Raw genomic sequence first — 23975 nt, 5'->3', positions numbered from 1 at the left:
AGAAACCAAATATGAGTGAGTACATCCCATGTTCTTCTTTTTGGGTCTGACTCACCTCACTCAGGATAGTGTTTTCTATTTCCATCCATTTGTATGCAAAATTCAAGAAGTCATTGTTTTTTACTGCTGAGTAGTACTCTAATATGTATATATTCCACACTTTCTTCATCCATTCTTCCATTGAAGGGCATCTAGGTTGTTTCCAGGTTGTGGCTATTACAAACAATGCTGCTATGAACATAGTTGAGCATATACTTTTGTTGTATGATAGGGCATCTCTTGGGTATATTCCCAAGAGTGGTATTGCTGGGTCCAGGGGTATATTGATCCCTAATTTCCTGAGAAACCGCCAAACTGCTTTCCAAAGTGGTTGCACAAGTTTGCATTCCCACCAGCAATGGATGAGTGTGCCCCTTTCTCCACAACATCTCCAGCAGAGGCTATCATTGATGTTTTTGATTTTAGCCATTCTGACAGGTGTAAGATGGTATCTTAAAGTTGTCTTGATTTCCATTTCCCTGATCGCTAAGGAAGTTGAGCATGACCTTAAGTGTCTTTTGGCCATTTGAACTTCTTCTGTTGAGAATACTCTGTTCAGCACAGTGACCCATTTTATAATTGGGTTGATTAACCTTTTATGGTCTAGTTTCTTGAGTTCTTTATATATTTTGGAGATCAGACCTTTGTCAGTGGTGGGGTTGGTGAAGATCTTCTCCCAGTCAGTGGGTTGCCTTTTTGTCTTAGTGACAGTGTCCTTTGCTTTACAGAAGCTTCTCAGTCTCAGGAGGTCCCATTTATTCAATGATGCCCTTAGTGTCTGTGCTGCTGGGGTTATACGTAGGAAGTGTTCTCCTGTGCCCATGTGTTGTAGAGTACTTCCCACTTTCTCTTCTATCAGGTTCAGTGTGTTCGGACTGATATTGAGGTTTTTAATCCATTTGGACTTGAGGTTTGTGCATGGTGATAGATATGGATCTATTCATTCTTCTACACATTGACATCCAGTTTTGCCAGCACCATTTGTTGAAGATGCTCTCTTTTTTCCACTGTATACTTTTAGCTCCTTTATCGAAAATCAGGTGTTCATAGGTTTGTGGGTTAAAATCCGGGTCTTCTATTCGATTCCATTGGTTGACTTCTCTGTTTTTATGCCAATACCAAGCTGTTTTCAATACTGTAGCTCTGTAATAGAGTTTGAAGTCAGGGATGGTAATGCCTCCAGAAGATCCTTTATTGTATAAGATTGTTTTGGCTATCCTGGGTTTTTTGTTTTTCCATATAAAGTTGATTATTGTCTTCTTCAGATCTGTGAAGAATTTTGATGGGATTTTGATGGGGATTGCATTGAATCTATAGATTGCTTTTGATAAAATTGCCATTTTTACTATGTTGATCCTCCCAATCCAATAGCAAGGGATATCCTTCCATTTTCTGGTGTCCTCTTCAATTTCTTTCTTTAAATACTTAAAGTTCTTGTCAAATAGATCTTTCACTTCCTTGGTCAGAGTTACCCCAAGATATTTTATGCTATTTGTGGCTATCGTGAAAGGTGATGCTTCTCTGATTTCCCTCTTTGCTTTCTTATCCTTAGTGTATAGGAAGGTTTTTGGAGTTGATCTTGTATCCTGCCACATTACCAAAGGTGTTTATCAGCTGTAGGAGTTCTTTGGTAGAGTTTTTGGGGTCGCTTATGTATACTATCATATCATCTGCAAATAACGAAAGCTTAACTTCTTCCTTTCCAATACTAATCCCCTTGATCCCCTTATGTTGTCTTCTTGCTATTGCTAGAACTTCAAGCACTATATTGAGGAGGTATGGAGAGAGTGGACATCCTTGTCGTGTTCCTGATTTTAGTGGGATGGCTTTGAGTTTTTCTCCGTTTAATTTACTGTTAGCTGACGGCTTGCTGTATATAGCTTTTATTATATTTAGGTATGACTCTTGTATCCCTAATCTCTCCAAGACCTTTATCATAAAGGGGCGTTGAATTTTTTCGAATGCTTTTTCAGCATCTAAGGAAATGACCATATGGTTTTTTCTTTCAGTTTATTTATATGGTGGATTACATTGATAGATTTGCGTATGTTGATCCAGCCCTGCATCTCTGGGATGAAGCCTACTTGATCATGATGGATAATTTTTCTAATGTGTTCTTGGATTCCATTTGCCAGTATTTTATTGAGAATTTTTGTGTCGATGTTCATGAATGAGATAGGCCTGTAATTCTCTTTCTTGGTTGGGTCTTTGTGTGGTTTTGGTATCAGGGTAACTGTAGCTTCATGAAAGGAATTTGGCAATGATTCTTCTGTTTCTATATTGTGAAATACATTAAGGAGTATAGGTATTAGCTCTTCTTGGAAGTTCTGGTAGAATTCTGCATTGAAACCATCTGGTCCTGGGCTTTTTTTGGAAGGGAGATTTTTGATAACTGTTTTTAATTCTTCGCGACTAACAGGTCTCTTTAGATCATTCACCTGGTCTTGGTTTAGCTTTGGTATATGGTACTTGTCTAAAAAAATATCCATTTTTTTTTGCATTTTCTAGTTTTGTGGCATACAGGCTTTTGTAGTAAGATATAATGATTCTCTAATTTCCTCTGTGTTTGTGGTTATGTCCCCCGTTTCATTTCTGATCTTATTTATTTGCGTGTTCTTTCTCTGTCGTTTAATTAGTTTGGATAGGGGTTTGTCGATCTTGTTGATTTTCTCCAAGAACCAACTTTTATTTTCATTGATTCTTTGGACTGTTTTCTGTGTTTCTATTTTGTTGATTTCTGCCCTCAGTTTGATTATTTCCAGTCTTCTACTCCTCCTGGGCGCGTCTGCTTCTTTTTTTTCTAGAGCTTTCAGGTGTACTGTTAAGTCCCCAATGTATGCTTTCTCCGTTTTCTTTAAGTGGGCACTTAGTGCTATGAACTTTCCTCTTAGCACTGCTTTCATCATGTCCCATAGGTTTGAGTATGTTGTCTCTTTATTTTCATTAAAATCAAGGAAGACTTTAATTTCTTTCTTAATTTCTTCCTTGACCCAGGTGTGGTTCAGTAGTTGACTGTTCAGTTTCCATGAGTTTGTCGGCTTTCTGGGGGTAGCATTGTTATTTCCTTCTAACTTTAATCCGTGGTGATCTGATAAGACACAGGTGGACACTGATATTTTTTTCTATCTGTGGAGTTTTCCTTTGTTTCCGAATATGTGGTCAATATTTGAGAAGGTTCCATGAGCTGCAGAGATGAAGTTGTATTCTCTTCTATTTGGGTGGAGTGTTCTATAGATGTCTATTAAGTTCATTTGCTTCATTACCTCCAACAATTCTCTTAATTCTCTATTAGATTTCTGTCTGATTGACCTGTCCATTGATGAGAGAGGTGTGTTGAAGTCTCCTACTACTAGTGTGTGTGGTTTGATGTCTGCCTTGAGTTTTAGTAATATTTCTTTTACATAAGTGGGCGCTTTTATATTAGGGGTGTAGATATTCAGGATTGACACTTCATCCTTCTGAATTGTTCCTGTTATGAGTATAAAGTATCCATCTCGATCTCTTCTGATTGATTTTAGTTTGAAGTCCATTTTGTTAGAAATTAGTATGGCCACACCTGCTTTTTTCTTACGACCATTTGCTTGAAGTACCTTTTCCCAACCCTTTACTCTGAGTAGATGCCTGTCTTTGTGGTTGAGTGTGTTTCTCATAAACAGCAGAATGTTGGATCCTGTTTTCGTATCCAATCTCTTAGCCTGTGCCTTTTTATAGGTGAATTGAGACCATTAATATTAAGTGATATTAACGACCAGTGGTTGTTTACTCCGGTTATTCTTATTGTTTTTGGCAGTAGAGTTTGTGTGTCTCCCTTCTTTGAGTTGTGCTGTTGAAGGGTCGCTAGATGCCTGAGTTATTATGGCAGTGTTGGCTATGTTGGATTTCTTGGGTTGTGATTTTCCTTCTCTTACTTTCTGTAGGGCTGGATTTGTAGCTACGTATTGTTTAAATTTGATTTTATGCTGGAATGTCTTGTTTTCTCCTTTGATAGTGAATGATAGCTTGGCTTGGTATAGTATTTTGGGTTTGCATCCATGGTCTCTTAGTTTCTGCAGTACCTCTATCCAGGACCTTCTGGCTTTCATGGTTTCCATAGAGAAGTCAGGTATTAGTCTGATCGGTTTACCTTTATAAGTTACTTGACCTTTTTCCTTTGCAACCCTTAGTATTCTTTCTTTAATCTGTATATTTTGTGTTTTGATTATTATATGGCAAGGGGATTTTTTGTTTGTTCCTGTCTGTTTGGTGTTCTGTATGCTTCTTGAATATTCAAAGGAATATCTTTCTTTATGTTGGGAAAGTTTTCTTCCATAATTTTGTTAAAAATATTTTCTGGGCCTTTGAGCTGTGACTTTTCTTCTTCTTCTATTCCTATTATTCTTACGTTTGGTCTTTTTATTGTGTCCCATATTTCCTGAATGTTTTGTGATGAGGATTCGTTGGCTTTGTTGTTTTCTTTGATCAGTGCCTTTATTTTTTCTACAGTGTCCTCAGAATCTGAGATTCTCTCTTCTATCTCTTGTATTCTATTGATTATGCTTGTTTCTGTAGTCTCTGCTCGTTGACCTAGATTTTCCATATCCAGCTGGTCCTCAATTTGTGTTTTCTTCCTTGCTTCCATTTCAGTTTTCAATTCTTGAAATGTTTCCATTACCTGTTTGATCGTTTTTTCTTGGTTTCCCAGGGTATCATTTACGTATTTACTCATTTCTTCAAACTTTTTGGTATACTTCTCATCCATTTCTATAAGGGCGTTTTTACATGTTGTTTAAAGGACTCTATTGCTTTCATAAAGTCAATTTTTTCCACTTCTTCTGTGTTAGGGTGTTCAAGTCCTTGTGTTGTAAGATCATTGGGTTCTGGTGTTTTCATGTTGTTTTTCAGATTGTTGGGTGAATTCTTGCCCTGGCGCCTGCCCATCTCCTCCTATCAATGCCGTCTAATGGGCCTTTTAAAACAGGATCAGGTTTCCTTGCTGGCCAGGGCCCCCGCTTACAAAATACCCTCACTCTGTTTCCTGGCTCCCGCCGCAGGCCAAGATCCCTCTCACCAGTCAGAAGGGTCTTCAGGAACAGGACCAGGCTCCATGTTCGCCAGGGACCTCGCCAACAAAAGGCCTACCACTATGTAGGCCAGCCACCAAAACAGAGAAACTCCCTCTGCCCTCTGCCCCGAGCTCCTGACCCAGAGCCCAAACAGGCTAAACTGGGTGATCCTGCTGCCCCGCGGAAGGGAGAGAGTGTGAAGGAGGCCCCTGGGCGCAAGCTGTGATGGGCCAGGGAGACACAGGTCACAGCAGAGGAGGAGCAGCCCCAGCAGAGGGGACCAGCCCTCGCAGACTAACCGGGGGGTCTGGGGGTCGGGGAATGCCCCCCGCCCCCCCTCCGTTTCCTGTTTGCTGCTTCACGCCAAGAACACTCTCTCCATCCAGGAGGGTCTTCAGGGACAGGACCTGATTTCCTGTTCGCCAGTGGACCTCGCCAATAAAAGGCCTACCACTCTGCAGGCCAGGCCCCAAAAAACCTACTTGATTTAATTGTAGTGGGGCGATCTGCTCTCAGTGTGGGCTTCACTGTTTCATGCTTGGACTATCCTGCATCCGCCGCTTCTGCGCGCTGATCTCCGCCACATCTGCCAGCTGGTCTCCGCTGCGTCTGCCCGCCGGTCTCCACTGCGTGCGTCTGCCTGCTGATCCCCGCCCTCTACGTGCTTCTCTATACTTTACTTTAAATTGAATGTCTTTTTTTGTTCATTTATGGTGAATAAGAGTTTTGCTTATAGTAATAATCTGGGCTGGCATCTGTCGTCTCTTAATCTGCAGGACGTTTCTCTTGTAGCTTTTAATATTCTTTCTTCTTTCTGTATGTTTAGTATTTTAAGTATTATGTAGCAAGGGTACTTTCTTTTCTAGTCCATTCTTTTTGGTGTTTTGGTTGCTTCGTGTTCCTTCATAGGCATCTAGGTTAGGAAAATTTTTGGTGAAGGTATTTTTGTTGACTTCCTCTGCTCCTATTATTCTTAGTTTGGTCTTTTCATATGTCCCAGATTTTCCTGATGTTTCAGATCAGGAGATTTTTTAGATTTAACTTTTTTTTTTTGATCAATGTGGTTATTTCTTCTATTTTCACTTGAGATTCTCTCTCATCTCTTGTATTTTATTTGTGAAGACTGCCTCTGTAGTTCTTGTTTGCATTGCTACATTTTCTGCTTCCAGGATTCCCTCAGTGCTTTCTTTATTACTTCTATTTCCATTTTCAGGTCTTGAACAGTTTTATTTGTTTCCTTCTGTTTCTTTGTTTTTTCTTGTTTTTTCTTTGTTTTAAGACATTTATTCATTTCCTCCAATTGTTTTTCTGTGCTTTCCTTGGTTTCTTTAAGGGATGTATTCCTTTCTTCTTTAAGGACCTTTATCATCTTTATAAAGTTGGTTTTAAGGTCCTTTTCTTATACTTCAGTTGTGTTTGAACATTGAGGACCTGCTGTGATAGGATGGCTGGACTCTGGTAGTGATATATCTCTGGTAGTGATTTATTGCCCTAGTTTGTGTGTGTGTGTGTGTGTGTGTGTTAGTCTGAGTAAAAGGAACAAAGCAGTCTTTTAAGTGTTTTATAGTCCTTGTGGGACAATAGATCTAGTTATGAAACATCCTAGTATATTTTCTATATATCAAAATTGTACAGTTTAATGAGAAGTCATCTTCCTAACCACCCATGGATATATGTGCCCATAATACAATCATGAAATTACATATACATAATCACATGAGATTATATACTGTAATGCAGGTATTGAGGAGACACCATAGCTGCTTTTGCAGATGCAAAATTACAGACAGGAGCAATGATTTTCAGAGTCGTTGGTCCCACAGTCCTTTCTTGGACAGGATTCTCCTCCATCAGAGAATCATTCTTCTGGTTGGTTGATATCTGAACACATTTGTTACCTTCTGTAACTCCCATAGCCTCCAATAAGGACTGGAGTTCATTTCTCAATACTGATATCATGAAGCTCCTAAGTGTCTATAAATTTCAGTTCTGAGGAATCTAGCATCCTCTTCTAGATTTTATTGTTAGCCACATACTGGACATTCACTCACACAGACATACTGTCGACTGCCTCGACGGGTTACTCTGTTTAGGGTTTGTAACCCGCCTGGCTGGTCAGTTATTCCAGGGTCACGGAGAGGCACACCTAAAAGACATAGGCTGATAAGAGGAAGAAGGCTAAGCATATTTGTCAAAACCTCCGTTTATTAGAGTCATGGTTACAGCTTATATAGCCCCTGGATGAGGAGCTTGGGGGGCTGGGGCACGGGGTCTTGCCACGTGGTCTATGCCGGTTACGTAACCTCCGTTACGATCGGTCAGGTCACGATTCCTTGGTCAGGAAGTCACAAGGTGACACACCTAGTTGTCTAGATAGTTTGGAATGTGAGGCGGGTTCCGCTAACAGATAGCTTTCTATTAACAGTTAGTTTGGGTGTGAGATAGGCTTGGTCAATAAGACTATTTTCAATACAATTGGAAAGTGAAGCCCTCTGCAAAAACTCCTCACGGCGGTGCTTCCTATAATAATTTGGGGGGACACAGCTCCTGACAACATACAAACATTATGCACATAAGTAAAAATAAGAATTTTGAAAAGGAATTCAAAAAGGGAAATAGGTCTTTTTTCTGAAAAGTGTTTACTGATGGGAGAGCTGGACTTGGGGTCCTAAGAGTGGGAGAGTGTACACTGCAACTTGCCTGGGCAGCACATTAGAGCTTGCCCTGCCCCTCCCCCCACATCTAACATTGGTGAGGGAAAATGCCCCACCAATCCTCACCCCAACTCTTTGCCAACTGCTCTAGGCAGGAGAGGAGGGAGTACTGGCTTTGAACCTCACTAGCTGCAGGAGAGGAGGGAGTACTGGCTTTGAACCTCACTAACTGCAGCACTTGGGAGAGCAGAGAGTGGGCCCTGCACCATGCCTGGGCAAAACAGTAGAGCTGGCTATGGTGGGATGGGTGTGGTAAGCCAGCCACAAGGGCATGAGAGCAGGAGAACGGCCCTGCTTCTTACAGCCTCCTGCAGTGGATGGATGAGCTAGTGTTATGTGTGTATGTTGGGGGGTGGAGGGCAGGGACGGCAGTATTGGAGAGCTCTCCCTGGCAGACTGATCAACCAGGCCCAAAACCAGGGCTATGAATTGCCCCTACCCAAAATCCACCTCACCTATGAATTTTTGGAGCATATGAAGGAGTAAAGATCTCCATGACACAAGGCACCAACAGGATTTTAGGATATTAAGGAAGAGTCCCAGTAAGGGTCCACTACCAATGGTTTAACAGAACAAAGGCTGCTAATCAGACTATTAACAACTAATTGCAATTGCAATAAACACTTAAAAGTAAAGATGCATGGACAAAAGGATATACTGTGTGGGTCATTGTGTCAAACTACAGTTTCTACATTGAGACTTCCTTATTTGGTGTTTGTTTTTTCTTTTAAAGTTTATTTTATTTTGGGGGGAGGTTGCAAGGACAGATCTGATATAAAGGGATGTGAAATGAATGGAATCAGGATGCATTGATGTTAAATCCACAAAGAATCAATAAAAAGTTTAAAAAAATTCCTAGCACTTTGGAGTCAGAGGCAGGTGGACCTCTGTGAGTTCAAGGCTAGTCTAGGAGTTCTAGGACAACTCAGATTGTTACACAAAGAGACCCTGGCTGGGAAAAGATTGTAACTTACTTTAAGACAAAATGAATTTCACAGTAGTTGAATTTTATTTTACAAAAGTTTTAAGAAAACCCTCATGTATCGTACGAGAGAAGAATCTCTTTTGAATAAAAATATCTTTTAATGTGGATCAGTTATTTCATTTTAGTTATTGAAAGGTTAAATTGACTTTTTACTATGGAATAAATGCTGCAGGCTATGGTGTAGATGCATTGAATTTTGAGTACTAAAGAACCAACAAAATCATATATTCATTTCTTCATGAACATTTCCTTGAAGATTTAAAGGAAATTTTATAGCCATGGGAGTCATATAGATTTGCGAGAATAATTTGCCTTTGCCTAACTTTAAATAATTAGTAAATTTGTGTAAATTTGGTGACTGGTCTTTTATTTGAACAGCTTGCTCTAGGGGATATTGGCCAGGAGGTGGCAAGGGTCATAGGGAATGATAAGCAAGTGAACAGAGGCACATTGTTTTATCTCTTGCAAAGTAATTAAAAATAAGTATTTTGAAATTGAATTTAAGTAAAGATTCTTAAATTTAAATATGCCATAGATCAATGTGCTAATGGAAAAATATATCACAGTGCTGTTATAAAAGTCAACAAGCTCATCTGACTGAAGTTAGTTATTATAGATGGAGAACCTAGCATCTATAAAATGTTTTTCTATTATATGAGTTAACCCACCTCTTTTGAGATTCATGCATCAAGTTAGCCACCTTTTGGGAAAGTCAGTTAAAATAAATGCTATTGTCAGCTGTAACATGAGGGTCTGGCCTGCTTGTTTGGGTTTCTGTGCCGCCCGGTAACCCAAAACTGTTTAGCCCCAATCAGCTTATAATTTATAAAGACCTATGTATGATTTTCTTTGGGGCTAAACAGGTGTGGGGTACCGGGTGGGACAAAAACCCCAACAAACAAGTAGGCCTGGCCCTTCATGTTACAGAATGGAGCCCATGTGTATAACTACATCCACAGAAAGCCTGAGAAAGCTTGGAAAAGACTAGAGTAAAACATTTCAGTTTTCAGCCATAGCAGAAGAAAAAAAATCTGAGCTGTTTTAAAATGAGGGCTTTCTGGGCCTTCCTGCCAGGGAAAACTCTTGACTCTTTCAAGCAGGCAGTCTAGACTATGGAGCTATGGATACATTGTTGCAGCTTGCTTCCTGGCAAGGATTTTAAAACGCCATAGCATCATGGCAAAAAACTTCTCCATATTCCTTAGCAAATTAAAGACCCATGTGGTCAGAAAGATATACAATAAAGAGAAATTCAAAGAGGAAGAAAACCTCTAACTGGTTTACAGTGTGTTAAAAATATATACAGGCTAAAGGTTAAAGTTCTCAGAGTAAAAAAAAAAAAAAAAAAAAAAAGAAAGAGAGTAGCCTGGAAGGCAGAGACAGAAAGATCTCTGTGAGTTCAAGGATAGCCTGGTTTACAGAGGGAATTCCAGGACAAAGATACACAGAGAACCTGTCTCAAAAAGTCAAAAGTTAAAAGTAAAAATAAAAGAAATAGAGGTTAAAATAAAGCTGCATAAAGATGGAAAATATACAGAGAATCTTGATACTGTATGCTATTATGCTCTCTTTAAATTGTTTAAATGCTGAGGAAGGAGCAGCTGCTGCTAAAAGATATTTGCTTATAAATGCTGCAGAATTAATCCAAGATAGGTATTTTGAAAATACCTTGACTTCACAGTTGAAGTCAAAAGGTATGTTACTTTGGAGAAGAGATTTTGCTTTTGTTTCCACAGAAAATGAGAGGCTGTGGATTTATTCAGAGTTAAGAAAAATCCAGTTTGATGAAGGAAGACCGCCTGAGAAGTGTCTGGCAGGAATAGATGGCCCAGATGTCTGAGTTCTTCATCTAGAACAGGTTCAGGACTGCTGCCTGAGATGATCAAGATTCACAGTATACTTCAGTCAGGAGATCATAACTCTAAATTTTCTTTAGGTCCCCATAAGATTATCAGAGCCCCCAACCAGCTGGAAGTAGCCTGAAATACTACGCCCACATTCCCCCAAAATGGACTATGGATATTTTCCTTTTTTTTTCTTTTCTTTTTTAAAGAGGGGGAAGTGGTACGGGAGAATTTTCTGTATTCTGTCAATCATGTTACAAATAAATGCTGATTGGCCAGGCAGGAAATATAGATGGGAAAACCAGACAGGAAGTAGAAATGATGTAATGAGAACAGGAGAATTCTGGGAAGGAGGAAGTTGATTCCTCACACTCCTGCCCAGACCACCGAAGCAGCAGGATGTGATCTGCCCCACTGAAAAAGGTACTGAGCCACATGGGTAACATAGATCAGGAAAATGGGTTAATGAAGATGTGAGAGTTAGCCAGTGAGAGGCTAGAGCTAATGGGCCAATCAGCTTATAATTTATGGAGACCTATGTGTGATTTTCTTTGGGGCTAAACAGTTGTTGGGTACTGGGTGGGACAGAAACCCAAACAAGCAGGCCAGCCCCTCATGTTACAGTCAGCCATTAGAAAGAGCAACAATACAGCATCTAATCTAACATTACAAATGACATTTTCATGATAGGAGAAATATTATAATCTGTCTCATCTATGAGTTCCTTTTTATGACCTCTTTGGTGTTATTAGTGTAAATGATAGAATTGGAAACTTCAGAATCTTTAATAGGTTCTTTCAGTGATTTTTTTGTCATAAATTATGAAGTGATTAATTATCTTTCTTATTTTTGATGTCTGTTTGTTTTTGTCTACTTGTCAAAAATCTCAACATATTAAGAAGGAATCTTAATTGAGTAAATGTTTTTATAAGATAGTCCTGTAGGCAAAGCTCTGGGGTATTGTTTTAATTAGTGATTGATGTGTAATCACTAATTACCCATTGTGGGTAGTACTGTACAAGTAGTCCTGCATTGTATAAAAAAGCAAACTAAATAAACCAGAAGGAACAAATATATAAGTAGTATTTTTTGAGGCCACTGCTTAAGTTCCTGCCTCCAGTCCTTGCCTTGCCTTCCCTTTGTACGATGTATTATAACTCTTTGATGAATGAAATTCTTTACTCCTGAATTTGGTTTTGGCTGATGGTCTTTATCACAACACTAGGAATCAAATTAAGGCAGTTATTTAATTTGCTTTTAGGCAAAGTTTCAGGTAGATTTTGCTACTCCAAAATTAACTGTGTAGTTGAAGATGACCCTGAAATCTGGATCATCCTGTGCTTCCCATGTGTTGGTATTATAGGTGTGTACTACCATATACCAGTTATTGGAATTAGGACTTGCTTCATTCTAGACAGGTGCTCTTTTCCATTGAGGTGGATTTTGTTTTATATTTCTGAGACAAGTTCTCATTATGTAGCCCAGGGAAGAGACTGACATTGAACTTGTGATCTCTTTTTGTGTTAGACATCTTAGGGCTGTGATTATATAATGTATACCACCACATGTAGCTTTGGAACATAATACAGCTAATTTTTTTTATTATGTTAATGGGTTATGAATCCCAGTGTATCTGAAAACCCCCCGTACCTTTTAAAATAAAATATTTACATTTTCAAAAGTTTTTAAATGTACTCAGGAATGCTATTTTTCTAACTATCTTTGAGGAAATAATTCTGGATTTATATGGTTTTAGGTAGCCTTGGGACTCTCTGCCTTAGGACTCTGCCTATTCTGGATATGAAATTGTTTTATAGTAGTTCTGTGGAGAGACTAGACCTTCATAAGTTGACTACTGTCTGTCATGGCCTAGCTGTTAGAACTGAACAGAGGTAGTTGCCATGACATAAAGAAAGAATCATCGAGAAAACATCAGATTTTGAAAACCCAGCATTGGATTAAAGAGTTCTCTCTCTCTCTCTCTCTCTCTCTCTCTCTCTCTCTCTCTCTCTCTCTCTCTTCTCCTGTATGTGTCTAGCATACAGCAACTTTAGGTATTATTCCTCAGGCTCTGTTTACCTTTTTTTTTTTGTTTGCTACTCACCTAGACATTACCAAGTAGAAACAGAAATCCATCTGTCTCTGCCTCCCTAGTACTAAGATTCTAAGAGCATATCACAACACCTAGAATGACTTGTTTTTATTTGCTTTTTGTGAGTTCTGAGACTTGAACTCATGGAATTAGCTTGCACCCTAGCCTACTGATTGTACAACATTTCTCTCTCTCTCTCTCTCTCTCTCTCTCTCTCTCTCTCTCTCTCTCTGTCATATTTTTATTATTTAACAATTCTAAAATTTAAATATATTTTGATCACATTCTTCCTCTCTCTGAAGTTTGTCCAGATCATCTCTTCCTCTCTTCACACCCAACTTTAAGTTCTTTCTCAAAAAACAAACCCAAAAATCCAATACAATAACAAAACATGCAAACCTAGAAAACAAACTAAACTATAAGCAAATGAAAGCATAGAAAAAACTGTGGAGTCCATTATTTGTTCGTCAACTACTCCTGAATATAAGGTCTTCCCTGGAGTGGTTAATAGACCCAGTGCCATTCTGTTGAAGAAAACTGACCTTTTCCTCTCCCGGTAGGTATAAATGACAGTTCTGCTATGATTTTTTTGCCCTAATGTCTAGGTTTATAGTCATTCATTCATTCATTCATTTATGCATTTTAAACTATAACAAACTAAAATATAATAAGATAAAACAAAATCTATCACTTTGAAGTCTGACAGGATAGACCAGCAGAAGGAAAAGAGCTCAAGAGAAGGCACAAGAATCAGAGACTCACTAGTTTGCACACTCAGGTTAAAAATACTAAGGTGGGAGCCATAATATAAGCACAGAGGACCTGGTGTAGACTCATGGAGGCCCTTTGCATGCTGCTTCAGTCTCTGTGAATTCATATGAGCTTTGCTTATGTTAGTTTGGTGCCCTCCACCCCCCCTGACTCATTTTTTGCCTCTTTTTTCTGTGGCCTTCCCTGAACTCTGAGGGGAATGATTTGTTGGAGACATCCCATTAGGGCTGAGTGTTCCAAGGGCTCTCACTTTCTGTGTAATGACTGACTATGGGTGTCTTTGTTACCATCTGCTGCTGGAGGAAGCTCCTCTGATGATGGTTGAACAAGATACTGATTTATCAATATAATAGAATATCATTAGGAATCTTTATCACTACATACACTATTATTTTCTTTCTTATAAGTCCAGTATTATTAGATTTCCCCCTAGGTTCCTGGACTATCTAGTCTCAGGTTCTTGGTCACCTAAGCAATATTGAGTAGGAGCTTTAAGTCATATCACTTATTCCTTGGTTATCCCCACAAGCTTTGTGCCAGTATATCTTGTAGATAGTTGTAGGCAGAAGTTTCTGTACTGCCTGGCCCTGTAGCCATTTAATCCCGAAGAAACACACAGAGGTTTATATCAATTATCAATTGTTTGGCCTGTTAGCTCAGGCTTATTATCAGCTAGCTTTTACAACTTAAATTAACGCATAAATCTTGTCTGTGTTATCTGCCTTTTATCAGTGAGGCATTCTCATCTTTCTTCCTCTGCATCTGACTGGTAACTGCAGACTCTGCATTTTCACTTTCCCAGAATTCTTGTAGTCTGGTTAGGTAGCCCTACCTTTACTTTCTGCCTGGCTACTGGCCAGTCAGCCTTTTATTAAACCAATACAAGTGACAAATCTTTATAGGGTACAAAAGCATTATCCCACACTAGGTAATACTCCATTTTACATAAAGGGGTTTGTGGCTAGCTTGGTTTTTATGTTTCTCTTTTGATAATTTGTAGAGTACCCTCCTCTAACACAGACCTAGGGACATAGGGTGATTGATGGCTTTGTGAAGAGCCTTCTCATTAGCTGTCATCTCCATGTTTAGTGAGTTGCGTAGGTGTTGTCTTTAACAATGGGGCCCTGCTTTCACTTTGTTGAGAGCAGCCAGTAGTCTCAGCAGCATCATGGGTTGCTTGGGGATTCCCGTGGGCCCCTTTGGCCAATGCAATTAGATAACCCAAACCTAGTAATGGAAGCTTCATTTGGTGAGAAGAAATTTGGTGATTTCATTTAGATTGCATTTGTATATGTATATATTTTAGGAAATTTCTGTTGTATTAGGTTTCCATACTACCCTTCAAATGTCCCTTACTTTAGCTGTCTTCCCATATTCTCTACTACTATCCCGTCTTCCCTTCCCAACACCATTTGATCCTCCCATTCCAGAGGCTCCCCTCATCCACTAATATCCCTTTTCCCTTTCCTAATTATTACTATCTGTTCCTATAATCACTTCATCTTTGGGGTTCTATGGATTTGCGCTTGGTTATCATTGACTTAACAGCTATTATTCATGTATAAATGAATATATACATATTTGTCTTTCTGTGTTTGGAATACCTCACTGAGTATGATTTTTTTTTTCTAGTTTCATCAATTTGCCTGCAGATTTCATGTCATTTTTTTAATGGCTGAGTAGTACTTCATTATGTAAATGTACCACATTTCCTTTACCCATTTCTGTTTAGGGATATTTACATTGTTTGCAGTTTCTGACTATTATGAATAGAATAGCAATGAACATGGTTGAGCAAGTGTCTCTGTGGTGGATATCCTTTGGGTATATGACCAAAAACTGTATAGCTATATCTTGAGGTAGATTAATTCGATCTTCCTGAGGAATCACCACACTGATTTCCAAAATGGTTGAATGAGTTTGTACTCCTACCAGCAATGTATGAGACAACTTCTTACTCCATGTCCTTGCCAACATGAGCTGGCACTTGTTTTGTTGATCTTAGCATTCTCAGGTATAAGACAAAATCTCCCAAGAAGTTTTGATTTCCATTTCTCTGATTGCTAAGGATGTTGAAACTTTCTTTATGTGCTTTTCAGCCCTTTGGGTTTTCTCTATTGAGAATTCTCTGTTTAGATCTGTACCCCACTTTTTAATTTTGCTATTTGTTTTCTTGATATCTAGTTTCTTGATTGCTTTATATACTTTGAATATTAGACCTCTATGGAAGATATAGTTGGTAAAAATGTTTTCTGTTTTCTCATTCTGTAGGCAACTGATTTGTTGGAATTATTTGTTTTAGCCAAGTGTAGTGGGTGTGGGGTCCATGGTAGAGTGCTGTTTTACAGATCATTGAGGAATCACAAATGATGAGCTAGAAAAAAAAACGCTGAAAGGTGACACTATAGGAAGACCTTGGGGTGTCCTGGGGCCAAGTCACAGGGGAATATAGGTTGTTTGGGAGGTAGGGCTCAGATTAATAGGATATAGCAGGACCAAGAATAAATTTGGGGAGATCAGAATGGAGGACATGAAGGAGGATTTTAATTTCCCCATGTGAGTGTCAGCCTAGTCTGGCAGCGTTGGGTCACTGGTAGAGAGGTTCAGTGAGTTGGCCAAGTCAGAAAGAACTGAAGATATGCTAAAAGGAAAGGCTGAATGGAACTGTCAAGAAGAAATAGGGGGATCTTGGGGCATGTACAAGACTCTCAGTTATTAGGAGATGGACATATGTTCCTGTGGGTGAAATACAGCAAGACTAAGGATCTTTAGGTATTTTCTTATGTAGGAATTCAGTGAAGTGGCTTGTTTATTTGCATGATCATTCAGTTTCAAAATGGTTGCCACATTGTGATGCTTATTTAATTAATTCATATTAATTACTTCTGTAAAGATTTTCAAGTAGGACTCTTGCTAAAGTGTGTGGACTGAAGTTTTGTTGTACCTGAATTAAGACATGTCATCCTATAAATGAGAAAATAATCTACAGAATTTTATTGCACTTTTCTATGATCCCTTAAGTGTAAATCTTGCATTTTAAAGAAGACTTTGATCAGTTTCCAGAGCTTCAGTTATATATGTTATATATAACACAGTTATTTTCTGAACTAAAATGTTTGAATGATTTCTTCCTTTTTTACTGCTTCATCAGTATTTTTCCTTACACCAAAGTGTTAGGAAATAGAATTGGTTTATTAATTAAATAATTGTTTAAAGATTAAAATAAAACTAGAACAACCCTAAAGGTCTTTAGTGTAAAAGGGAAATGATATAAAGGGTTGTTTATAAGGCCACTATAATACTTATTAGAGAGAACCTTTTTAGTTCACATAGAAGAAGATTTAAGCCCCTCTGTTATAGCACTTTGTGGAGATTGAAATGAATCTTTACGGATGTACCCAGTTTTGGGTATTAGAATTTACCTATAAGGAAAGTATGTGAGGAAAATGATATTGTTTGCTAAAACATCCTAAACAGCTATGAATTATAGTAAATTAGTTATTAATTGGTAAATACTCTTAAAAATCAGATATTTTTTCTATTTTAGTACATTTTTTTCTTTTCTTTTTTTTTTTTGAGATAAGGTTTATGTAGTCTATGCTGGCCTTAAACTAGCTGTGGAGCTGAGCCGGTTTTTATCCTCCTAGCTTCAGTTCCTAAAGTTCCAAAACCATAGGCATTACTACCATTCCAGCCACTTTTAACAAAAACAAACAATAACACAAAAATTCCTTTTACTTTTAGATCAGAAATTATAGCTAGTTTTCACCCATCCCTCAAACTAATTGGGGCTAAACAAAACTAAATTATTCCAATAATTTTACCAAAATTTAGATGAGTTGTTTACAGTTGAAATTATGTATTTAAATTTTCTTGGAAATATATGCTGTTGTTATTTATTGAGAACTACTCTGAGCACAGGGTCTATGGTTTGGAAAAATGCGAATTTTTCCAGGAGTATGAAATTTGTAGGACACAGTGGATCACATACTAAAGTAAAATAGGCATGACTGGGGGAGGGCTATCAGAAGGTATGTTTTGCTATTGGTTTCCTAAGGTGATGTTTCATGTTGAATAGGCCCTCAGAACTAATGTCCAAACCAGAAATAAACAATACAAAACTTCAGCTCCCAAATTAAATATGTACTAAATATCAGCATTATATATCAGGCTATCTGCTTTAAATTAAAGATGATTATTATTCTTTTCTTAGCACCAAGTGGGAAGTGAGTACTTACTTTTAGTTTTCATTGGAATCATGCAGTTATTGGATGCAATTTTACATTGATAATTGTATAGAAACACAATATGTTGGTAGTAATTTTGGAACAATTTTAATGGATATATGCTTATCACTTTTTAGTAAGTGCTATATTTTTTACTTTTAAGCAATAAAACAATAGTGTAGTACTGACTATTTGATTAATAAATGCTGTTTTTCATTTGCTAATATTGATTTTGCTCTTTCTCCCTGTTTTGGTTCTATCTAGGGTGTGGATGAATGGAATATAGCTCGCCTAAATACAGTCTTGGATGTGGTTGAAGAAGAGTGTGGTATTTCTATTGAGGGTGTAAATACCCCCTATCTCTATTTTGGAATGTGGAAAACAACATTTGCATGGCACACGGAAGACATGGATCTCTACAGTATTAATTATCTACATTTTGGGGAGCCCAAATCTTGGCAAGTCACTAATTTAATATTCACATCCTTTAGAGTTGTGAGTCATTGAGTGTTGTACATTATTGAAGAGAATTAATTCTTTGATAGAGTGTAAGGAAGTTTTGAATTGTAATCATATAATCATTCTTTTCTTCTCAGATTTTTGAGTAGAAACTTTAAGCCCAGTGGTTTCCTATGGACATTTTGTATGCCATGGATTAATATAATCTTTATCTGAAGTAATTTGTAGAATGTCTTTATTTCTTTGAGTATTTGTTAGAAATTTTGAGATAAAATTAAAAACATGACATCTTGGATGTAGAGATTTAAGAACCTTGATCTGTTGATTCAGCTTTCTCTTAATGATAATCCTCATTTGGTCATTAATGTGACAAGGAGAATGAATCAGGGGACCTATTAGCAGTCCATGGGAAATAGTATTGGTAAGAATGGCAACACACTTAAGTTGATATATTATCACAAGCTGTTGTGGGCCACGACACAATTGCTACAAATGACAGCTGATATTTATAAGGCTGACATACATGGTGATCAACCGATGGAGGAAATTCATAGGCAGGGCTTATTGAAAATATTGCATATAATACTGATTGCCTATCTCTGTAAATTCACGTGTGTAAATGGTATCTTCCCAATACCTGCATTGTAATGTGTAATCTCCCGTGATGTGATTACATCTCAATCTTATGGACATATATATCCATGGATGGTCAGGAAGATACCTTTTCATTAAGCTGTATAGTTTTGATATGTAGCAAATATACTAGGATATGCTTCATAACTAGATCTATTGTCCCACAAGGACTATAAGACATTTAGGCCCTGTTTTTTATCACTAGCTCAAGACTGGCATGAAGAACACAACAGTTTCTTTTCACTTCTAAGAAAAGCCACATACAATTCATTCACTCATAACCTCAAGAGCAGATTCAGACTAGACTGAATGTCTCTGTGAACAAATTGTAAGTTAAAAACTTTGCAAATATGCACAAGGACGGAATTGCAGGTGTCTAACCAAGGTTCTTAGCACAAAGTGACCTAGAACTGCTATGCCAACTTCTTTAGCCAGGTTTGGTTGATAAGAGACCAGCAGCTAGTTTCTACTAAATTCCTTAAGCAATTAACACTCTGCACAAACTTCTAACCTCAGTTTATGGTACAAAATTCAAGGCTCAAGTAACTGTTTATATTTTAGTCCTGAAATTTATATGGTGGATAGGAATGACAACAAATTAATCAAGTCCAGTGAGAAGCAGCTCTACACGTGAAAGGCGTTGCAGATGGCCAGGACTGTGGAAGATAGCCTGACCTCACAGCCTTGAATAAAATGTTACAAGCTTTCCTTTTATAATTTTCTCCTTGAACTCTGGGGCTATATACAGGATAAGAAAATATATCTTTAGACTTGGGACGCTTTCCATGCTAGCCTTAATTAAAGTACTGAAGTGCCCAGCACTCTTCATCCCTGCCTATACGTTCCCATGGTAAATAGCTCTGCCCCTTATCTTTACTCAGGAGTGCATTGCGACCCTGAGAAGAAGATTTTGTAACCCTTTTTATTGACAGATGTTTGCTGTTAAATATGTATATAAGCTGTGTGCCCAGAGAATTAGGGAGAATAGAATTAGAACGAGAGAATTGAAACTTAAAATTAGAGAAAATTAGAATAAGAGAATTAGAACTAGAGAATTGGAACCAGGAAAAAGAGAACAAGAAGTAAAAAGAACATGTCCCTCAGTTCATGTATGTGAGCCTTTTTCTTTTAAAGCTGTTTTTTTTAAAAATATTTATTTATTTATTATATATACAATATTCTGTCTGTGTGTCTGCCTGCAGGCCAGAAGAGGGCACCAGACCCCATTACAGATGGTTGTGAGCCACCATGTGGTTGCTGGGAGTTGAACTCAGGACGTTTGGAAGAGCAGACAATGCTCTTAACCTCTGAGCCATCTCTCCAGCCCGCCTTTTTCTTTTAGATAAGAAAAATTTCCTAAAGTTCTCGCTGCTCTGAAGTGTTCTTTTTGTTACCTTGGGAACAGCATTGGCAGCTAGACTCACCACTGCAACAGTATGTGGTGCATGTATTTATATAGATGGCGGCTCATTGTTCACACTGTGTTGGGCTCATAGTAATTCTCCTGTTTCAGTTGCCTGAGTGTTGAGATTACAAGTGTTAGACTGGTTTGATGTGGTTCCTGAACTCACTGTATAAACTACATGGATCATAGACTTCCAGTGATTATTTTTGCTTCTGACTTCCATATGTTGGAATTAGAGGCAGGTGCTATTTTTTTTGTAATGACTTTAATATGTATCAGTGAAAAATGAAGTATATGCCACATTCATTACTCATTTGTAGTTATTAGCTTATTAGTAATACTGGTTACTATTGTTCTTGGGTTCTTAGTAGTCCTCATTGTCTGCTATGTTCAGCGTGTCCGGTTTTATCCCGTGCTTTTTCAAACCTGGCCTTGGTGAGTTCCCAATAGAACATCCCCATTGTCTCAGTGCACCCCTCGCGGTCCTGAGTTTCTTGCTCATGCTCTCTCTCCTTTTGCTCCTGATTTGGACCTTGAGATTTCAGTCTGGTGCTCCAATGTGGGTCTCTGTCTCTGTCTCCTTTCATTGCCTGATGAAGTTTAATATTCAATGGCAATGGGTTTTTGATCCTACTGCACGTACTAGCTTTGTGGGAGCCTAGGCAGTTTGGATGCTCACCTTACTAGACCGGAATGGAGGTGGGGGGTCCTTGGACTTCCCACAGGGCAGGGAACCCTGATTGCTCTTTGGGCTGACAATGGAGGGGGACTTGATTGGGGGAGGGGGAGGGAAATGGGAGGTGGTGGCGGGGAGGAGGCAGAAATCTTTAATAAAATTAATTAATTAAAAAAAATAAAAAAAAGTAATACTGGTTACTTCTGTTTTTAGTCAATTTCTAATATAAATTTAATTTGCTCTAATTCATACATATGCAGGCTGGCATATAGACAGGAGCATGTGGTCTATCTTTTTGACAGTATAGGAGATACATTGTTTTGGATGCTTTTCAGCGATACTTCCCAGCATGAAACACCTTTTCTCACATAAGAAGAGAGTGGCCTCTTCTAGTTTCACTTTGATAGAGCATTGGAATGATTTGTATAGTATACATCCCTGTCTTGCCGGTACTTCCACTTGTATAATTTGTGCTACTTTAGTAACAACAAAAAAGAACATTCTATTTGTCAAGCAATTTCCTTTTTACTTATTAAAATTTTATTATAAAGAGTTTACAAATAAAAATATAATCACACAGTGAGTTTAGCTGGACCAAGACCTCCAGATGTTGGTCCAGTGTCTGTGAGGTCAGGAGCTCCATTCAGTTGTATCTCAATGAACTCTATAAAGAGAGCATCCATTCTGGGGAACTTCACATTGGGTTTTGCATTTTTACAAATACATTTATCAAATACATTTTTATGTACTTACTTAACATCAAAAAACTAAAAAGTTCAAGATTCAATTAAAATTATCAAAACACTTAGATAATGCTTGCTTTCCTTACACCTGTCCTTTGCCGTCAGTCCTTTCTCACACCCTAATATTTTCCTGTTCTTGTTTTCTTTTTCTGTGCTCTTCTATACCAACATGTACATCTGTTTCATCATACACTTACAGTGCTAGGATCCGCATGAGAGGGAGAACATGTAGGTTGTTTTGCTTTTTTTTCTGAGATTGTGTCACCTCACTTAATATCATACATTCTAAATCCTTCCATGTTTTCGCAAATTTTATGATTTCATTTTTCTTTAGAGGTAAATAGTATTCTGTTTTATAAATGTACTATGTTTTTATTATCCATTCATTCATCTGTTGAAGGACAATTAGGTTGGTTCCATTTCTTTGCTATAGTACTTAAAATAGCTTTTCTTTCTTTTTTTTTCTTTTTCTCCCCCCTCCCCCCAACAAGGTCTCTCTATGTTCTTAGCTCTGTCTGTCCTGGAAATCTCTATATAGACCAGGTTGGCCTTGAACTCACAAACATCAACTTACCTATTGTTCACAGGTACTAGGGTGACTGCTCTTGGGTAGTCCAGTTTTTCAAAAACATTAGTTCTTTGAGAATATTGTATACCATGTTTTGACCATATTCACCCTTCCATTCCCAGCTCCACTTCTTCCCTTCACAGTCCAACTTTAACCCTCCACTCCCCCTCTCCAAGGTGAATTTGTGCTGCTGAACTATTTTTGGATGAGTGAGTGATCTTTTACTAAAACACGATGGATTTAACAGGTCTTACACTTTTAGAGAAAATTGATCTTTTCTCTGTCAGCAGCTAAGAATTGTCATATCATGAGGTTTTTAGTTCAAAATATAGGGAATATTTCAGATACTGCATATTTTAAAGCACTAACACCTGTTGGTCAAGAGTCCTTTGGCAAACCTCTCTGTAAAGTATTCACATTATGAGTCACAACAGTAGCAAAATTACAGTTATGATGTCACAATGAAAGTAATTTTATAGTTGGGGTCACCACAACATGATGAACTATATTAAAGGGTTGCAGCATTGGGAAGGTAGAACCACTGAACTGGGACCTTTGGATGAATATTTTTGTTCTTTAGGGTGAAAAGATTAAAATCCAGATTTTTTTAAAGTTATATAATTGTGAAATAAATAGATAAGTAAAAGCTACATTTAAAAGACAACAATTACGTCTGAAACATGGCTCACTGGTAAAGGTTCTTGCCACCAAGTATGAAAATCTAAGTTTGATCCCTAGAAACTAACTTGGTAGGAGAGAACCAACTTCTTTTTTTTTTTTTTTTTTTTTTTGGTTTTTCGAGACAGGGTTTCTCTGTGGTTTTGGAGCCTGTCCTGGAACTAGCTCTTGTAGACCAGGCTGGTCTCGAACTCACAGAGATCCGCCTACCTCTGCCTCCCGAGTGCTGGGATTAAAGGCGTGCGCCACCACCGCCCGGCGAGAACCAACTTCTGAAAGTTGTTCACTAACCTTCACAAGCACAGATGGTACATATGTGCATGCACATGTGCATTCATACACATGAACAGTAAGTATAATAAAAATTACAAAAAGATAGCAACCAATGTTTTCTTTGAAACAATACCCAAACTGGCCAGTTTCCAAACAAACAAAATACCTATGCCCAGAAGTATCTACAGTACATAGGAAAATTTTGGTTGAGGGTTTGTTTATCTTGATCCTTTGCTCCCTAACCTTTAAGTTAAAATTGATCTTGGACATTTAAGTTGGTAGTTTATATTGATATTCTTCCATTCTGTGTCTAAGGTACAGACTTTTGTGATTTCTTATTTTCTACTCAGTTTATCCAAGGTCAGTTTAGTGTTCAAATTTTGTAAGCAAAGGTATTTATATCTATATAATATAACTATCTATAATATTATAAACATCATTTTCTTATTTATTCTTAATATTTTAGGTATGCTATTCCTCCGGAGCATGGAAAACGACTTGAAAGATTAGCCCAAGGTAAAACTTGCTTTCCATTTCTTATCTTATGGTTTTTGTTTTGTGGTAGTTCAGCAGTTTATTTACTGTGTTAATGTATGTCCTCTTCAAACTGTTGGCTTTTAAATGTTACCCTAATCGAATAATGTTACTTATTTTCATATTAATTTGTGATGTTTCTTCTGTTACATAATCTTCATAATGATTTAAGCTACTGTTTAATATTTCATTGGGCTTTTAGAATTTCCATCATTTTTGACTATTCCTCAATTTCTTTTCTTTCTTAAATAACATTGAACTTTATTTTTTGCTATTTACTCTTTCTCCAAATA

The 23975-nt window shown here is 37.8% G+C and overlaps 1 protein-coding gene across 3 annotated transcripts in view; it reads left to right on the top strand.

Moving 5' to 3' along the window:
* Positions 1-23975, top strand: part of Kdm4c (lysine demethylase 4C) — a 194952-nt gene that overhangs the window by 42921 nt on the left and 128056 nt on the right. For all 3 annotated transcript variants that reach the window (XR_009057981.1, XM_057784161.1, XM_057784160.1), the window contains 2 exons: positions 17978-18171; positions 23615-23664. Coding sequence is in view for 2 of the 3 variants with exons in the window: in XM_057784161.1 (XP_057640144.1) it covers positions 17978-18171; positions 23615-23664 (244 nt within the window). In the remaining variant the exon portion in view is untranslated. The remainder of the gene's footprint in view (positions 1-17977; positions 18172-23614; positions 23665-23975) is intronic.

The sequence above is a fragment of the Chionomys nivalis genome, chromosome 11 (genome assembly GCF_950005125.1).
Source record: "Chionomys nivalis chromosome 11, mChiNiv1.1, whole genome shotgun sequence".
In the NCBI taxonomy this organism is placed as follows: domain Eukaryota; kingdom Metazoa; phylum Chordata; class Mammalia; order Rodentia; family Cricetidae; genus Chionomys; species Chionomys nivalis.
The sequence above is the reverse complement of the archived record's forward strand: the minus strand, read 5'-3'. Positions and strand labels throughout refer to the sequence as shown.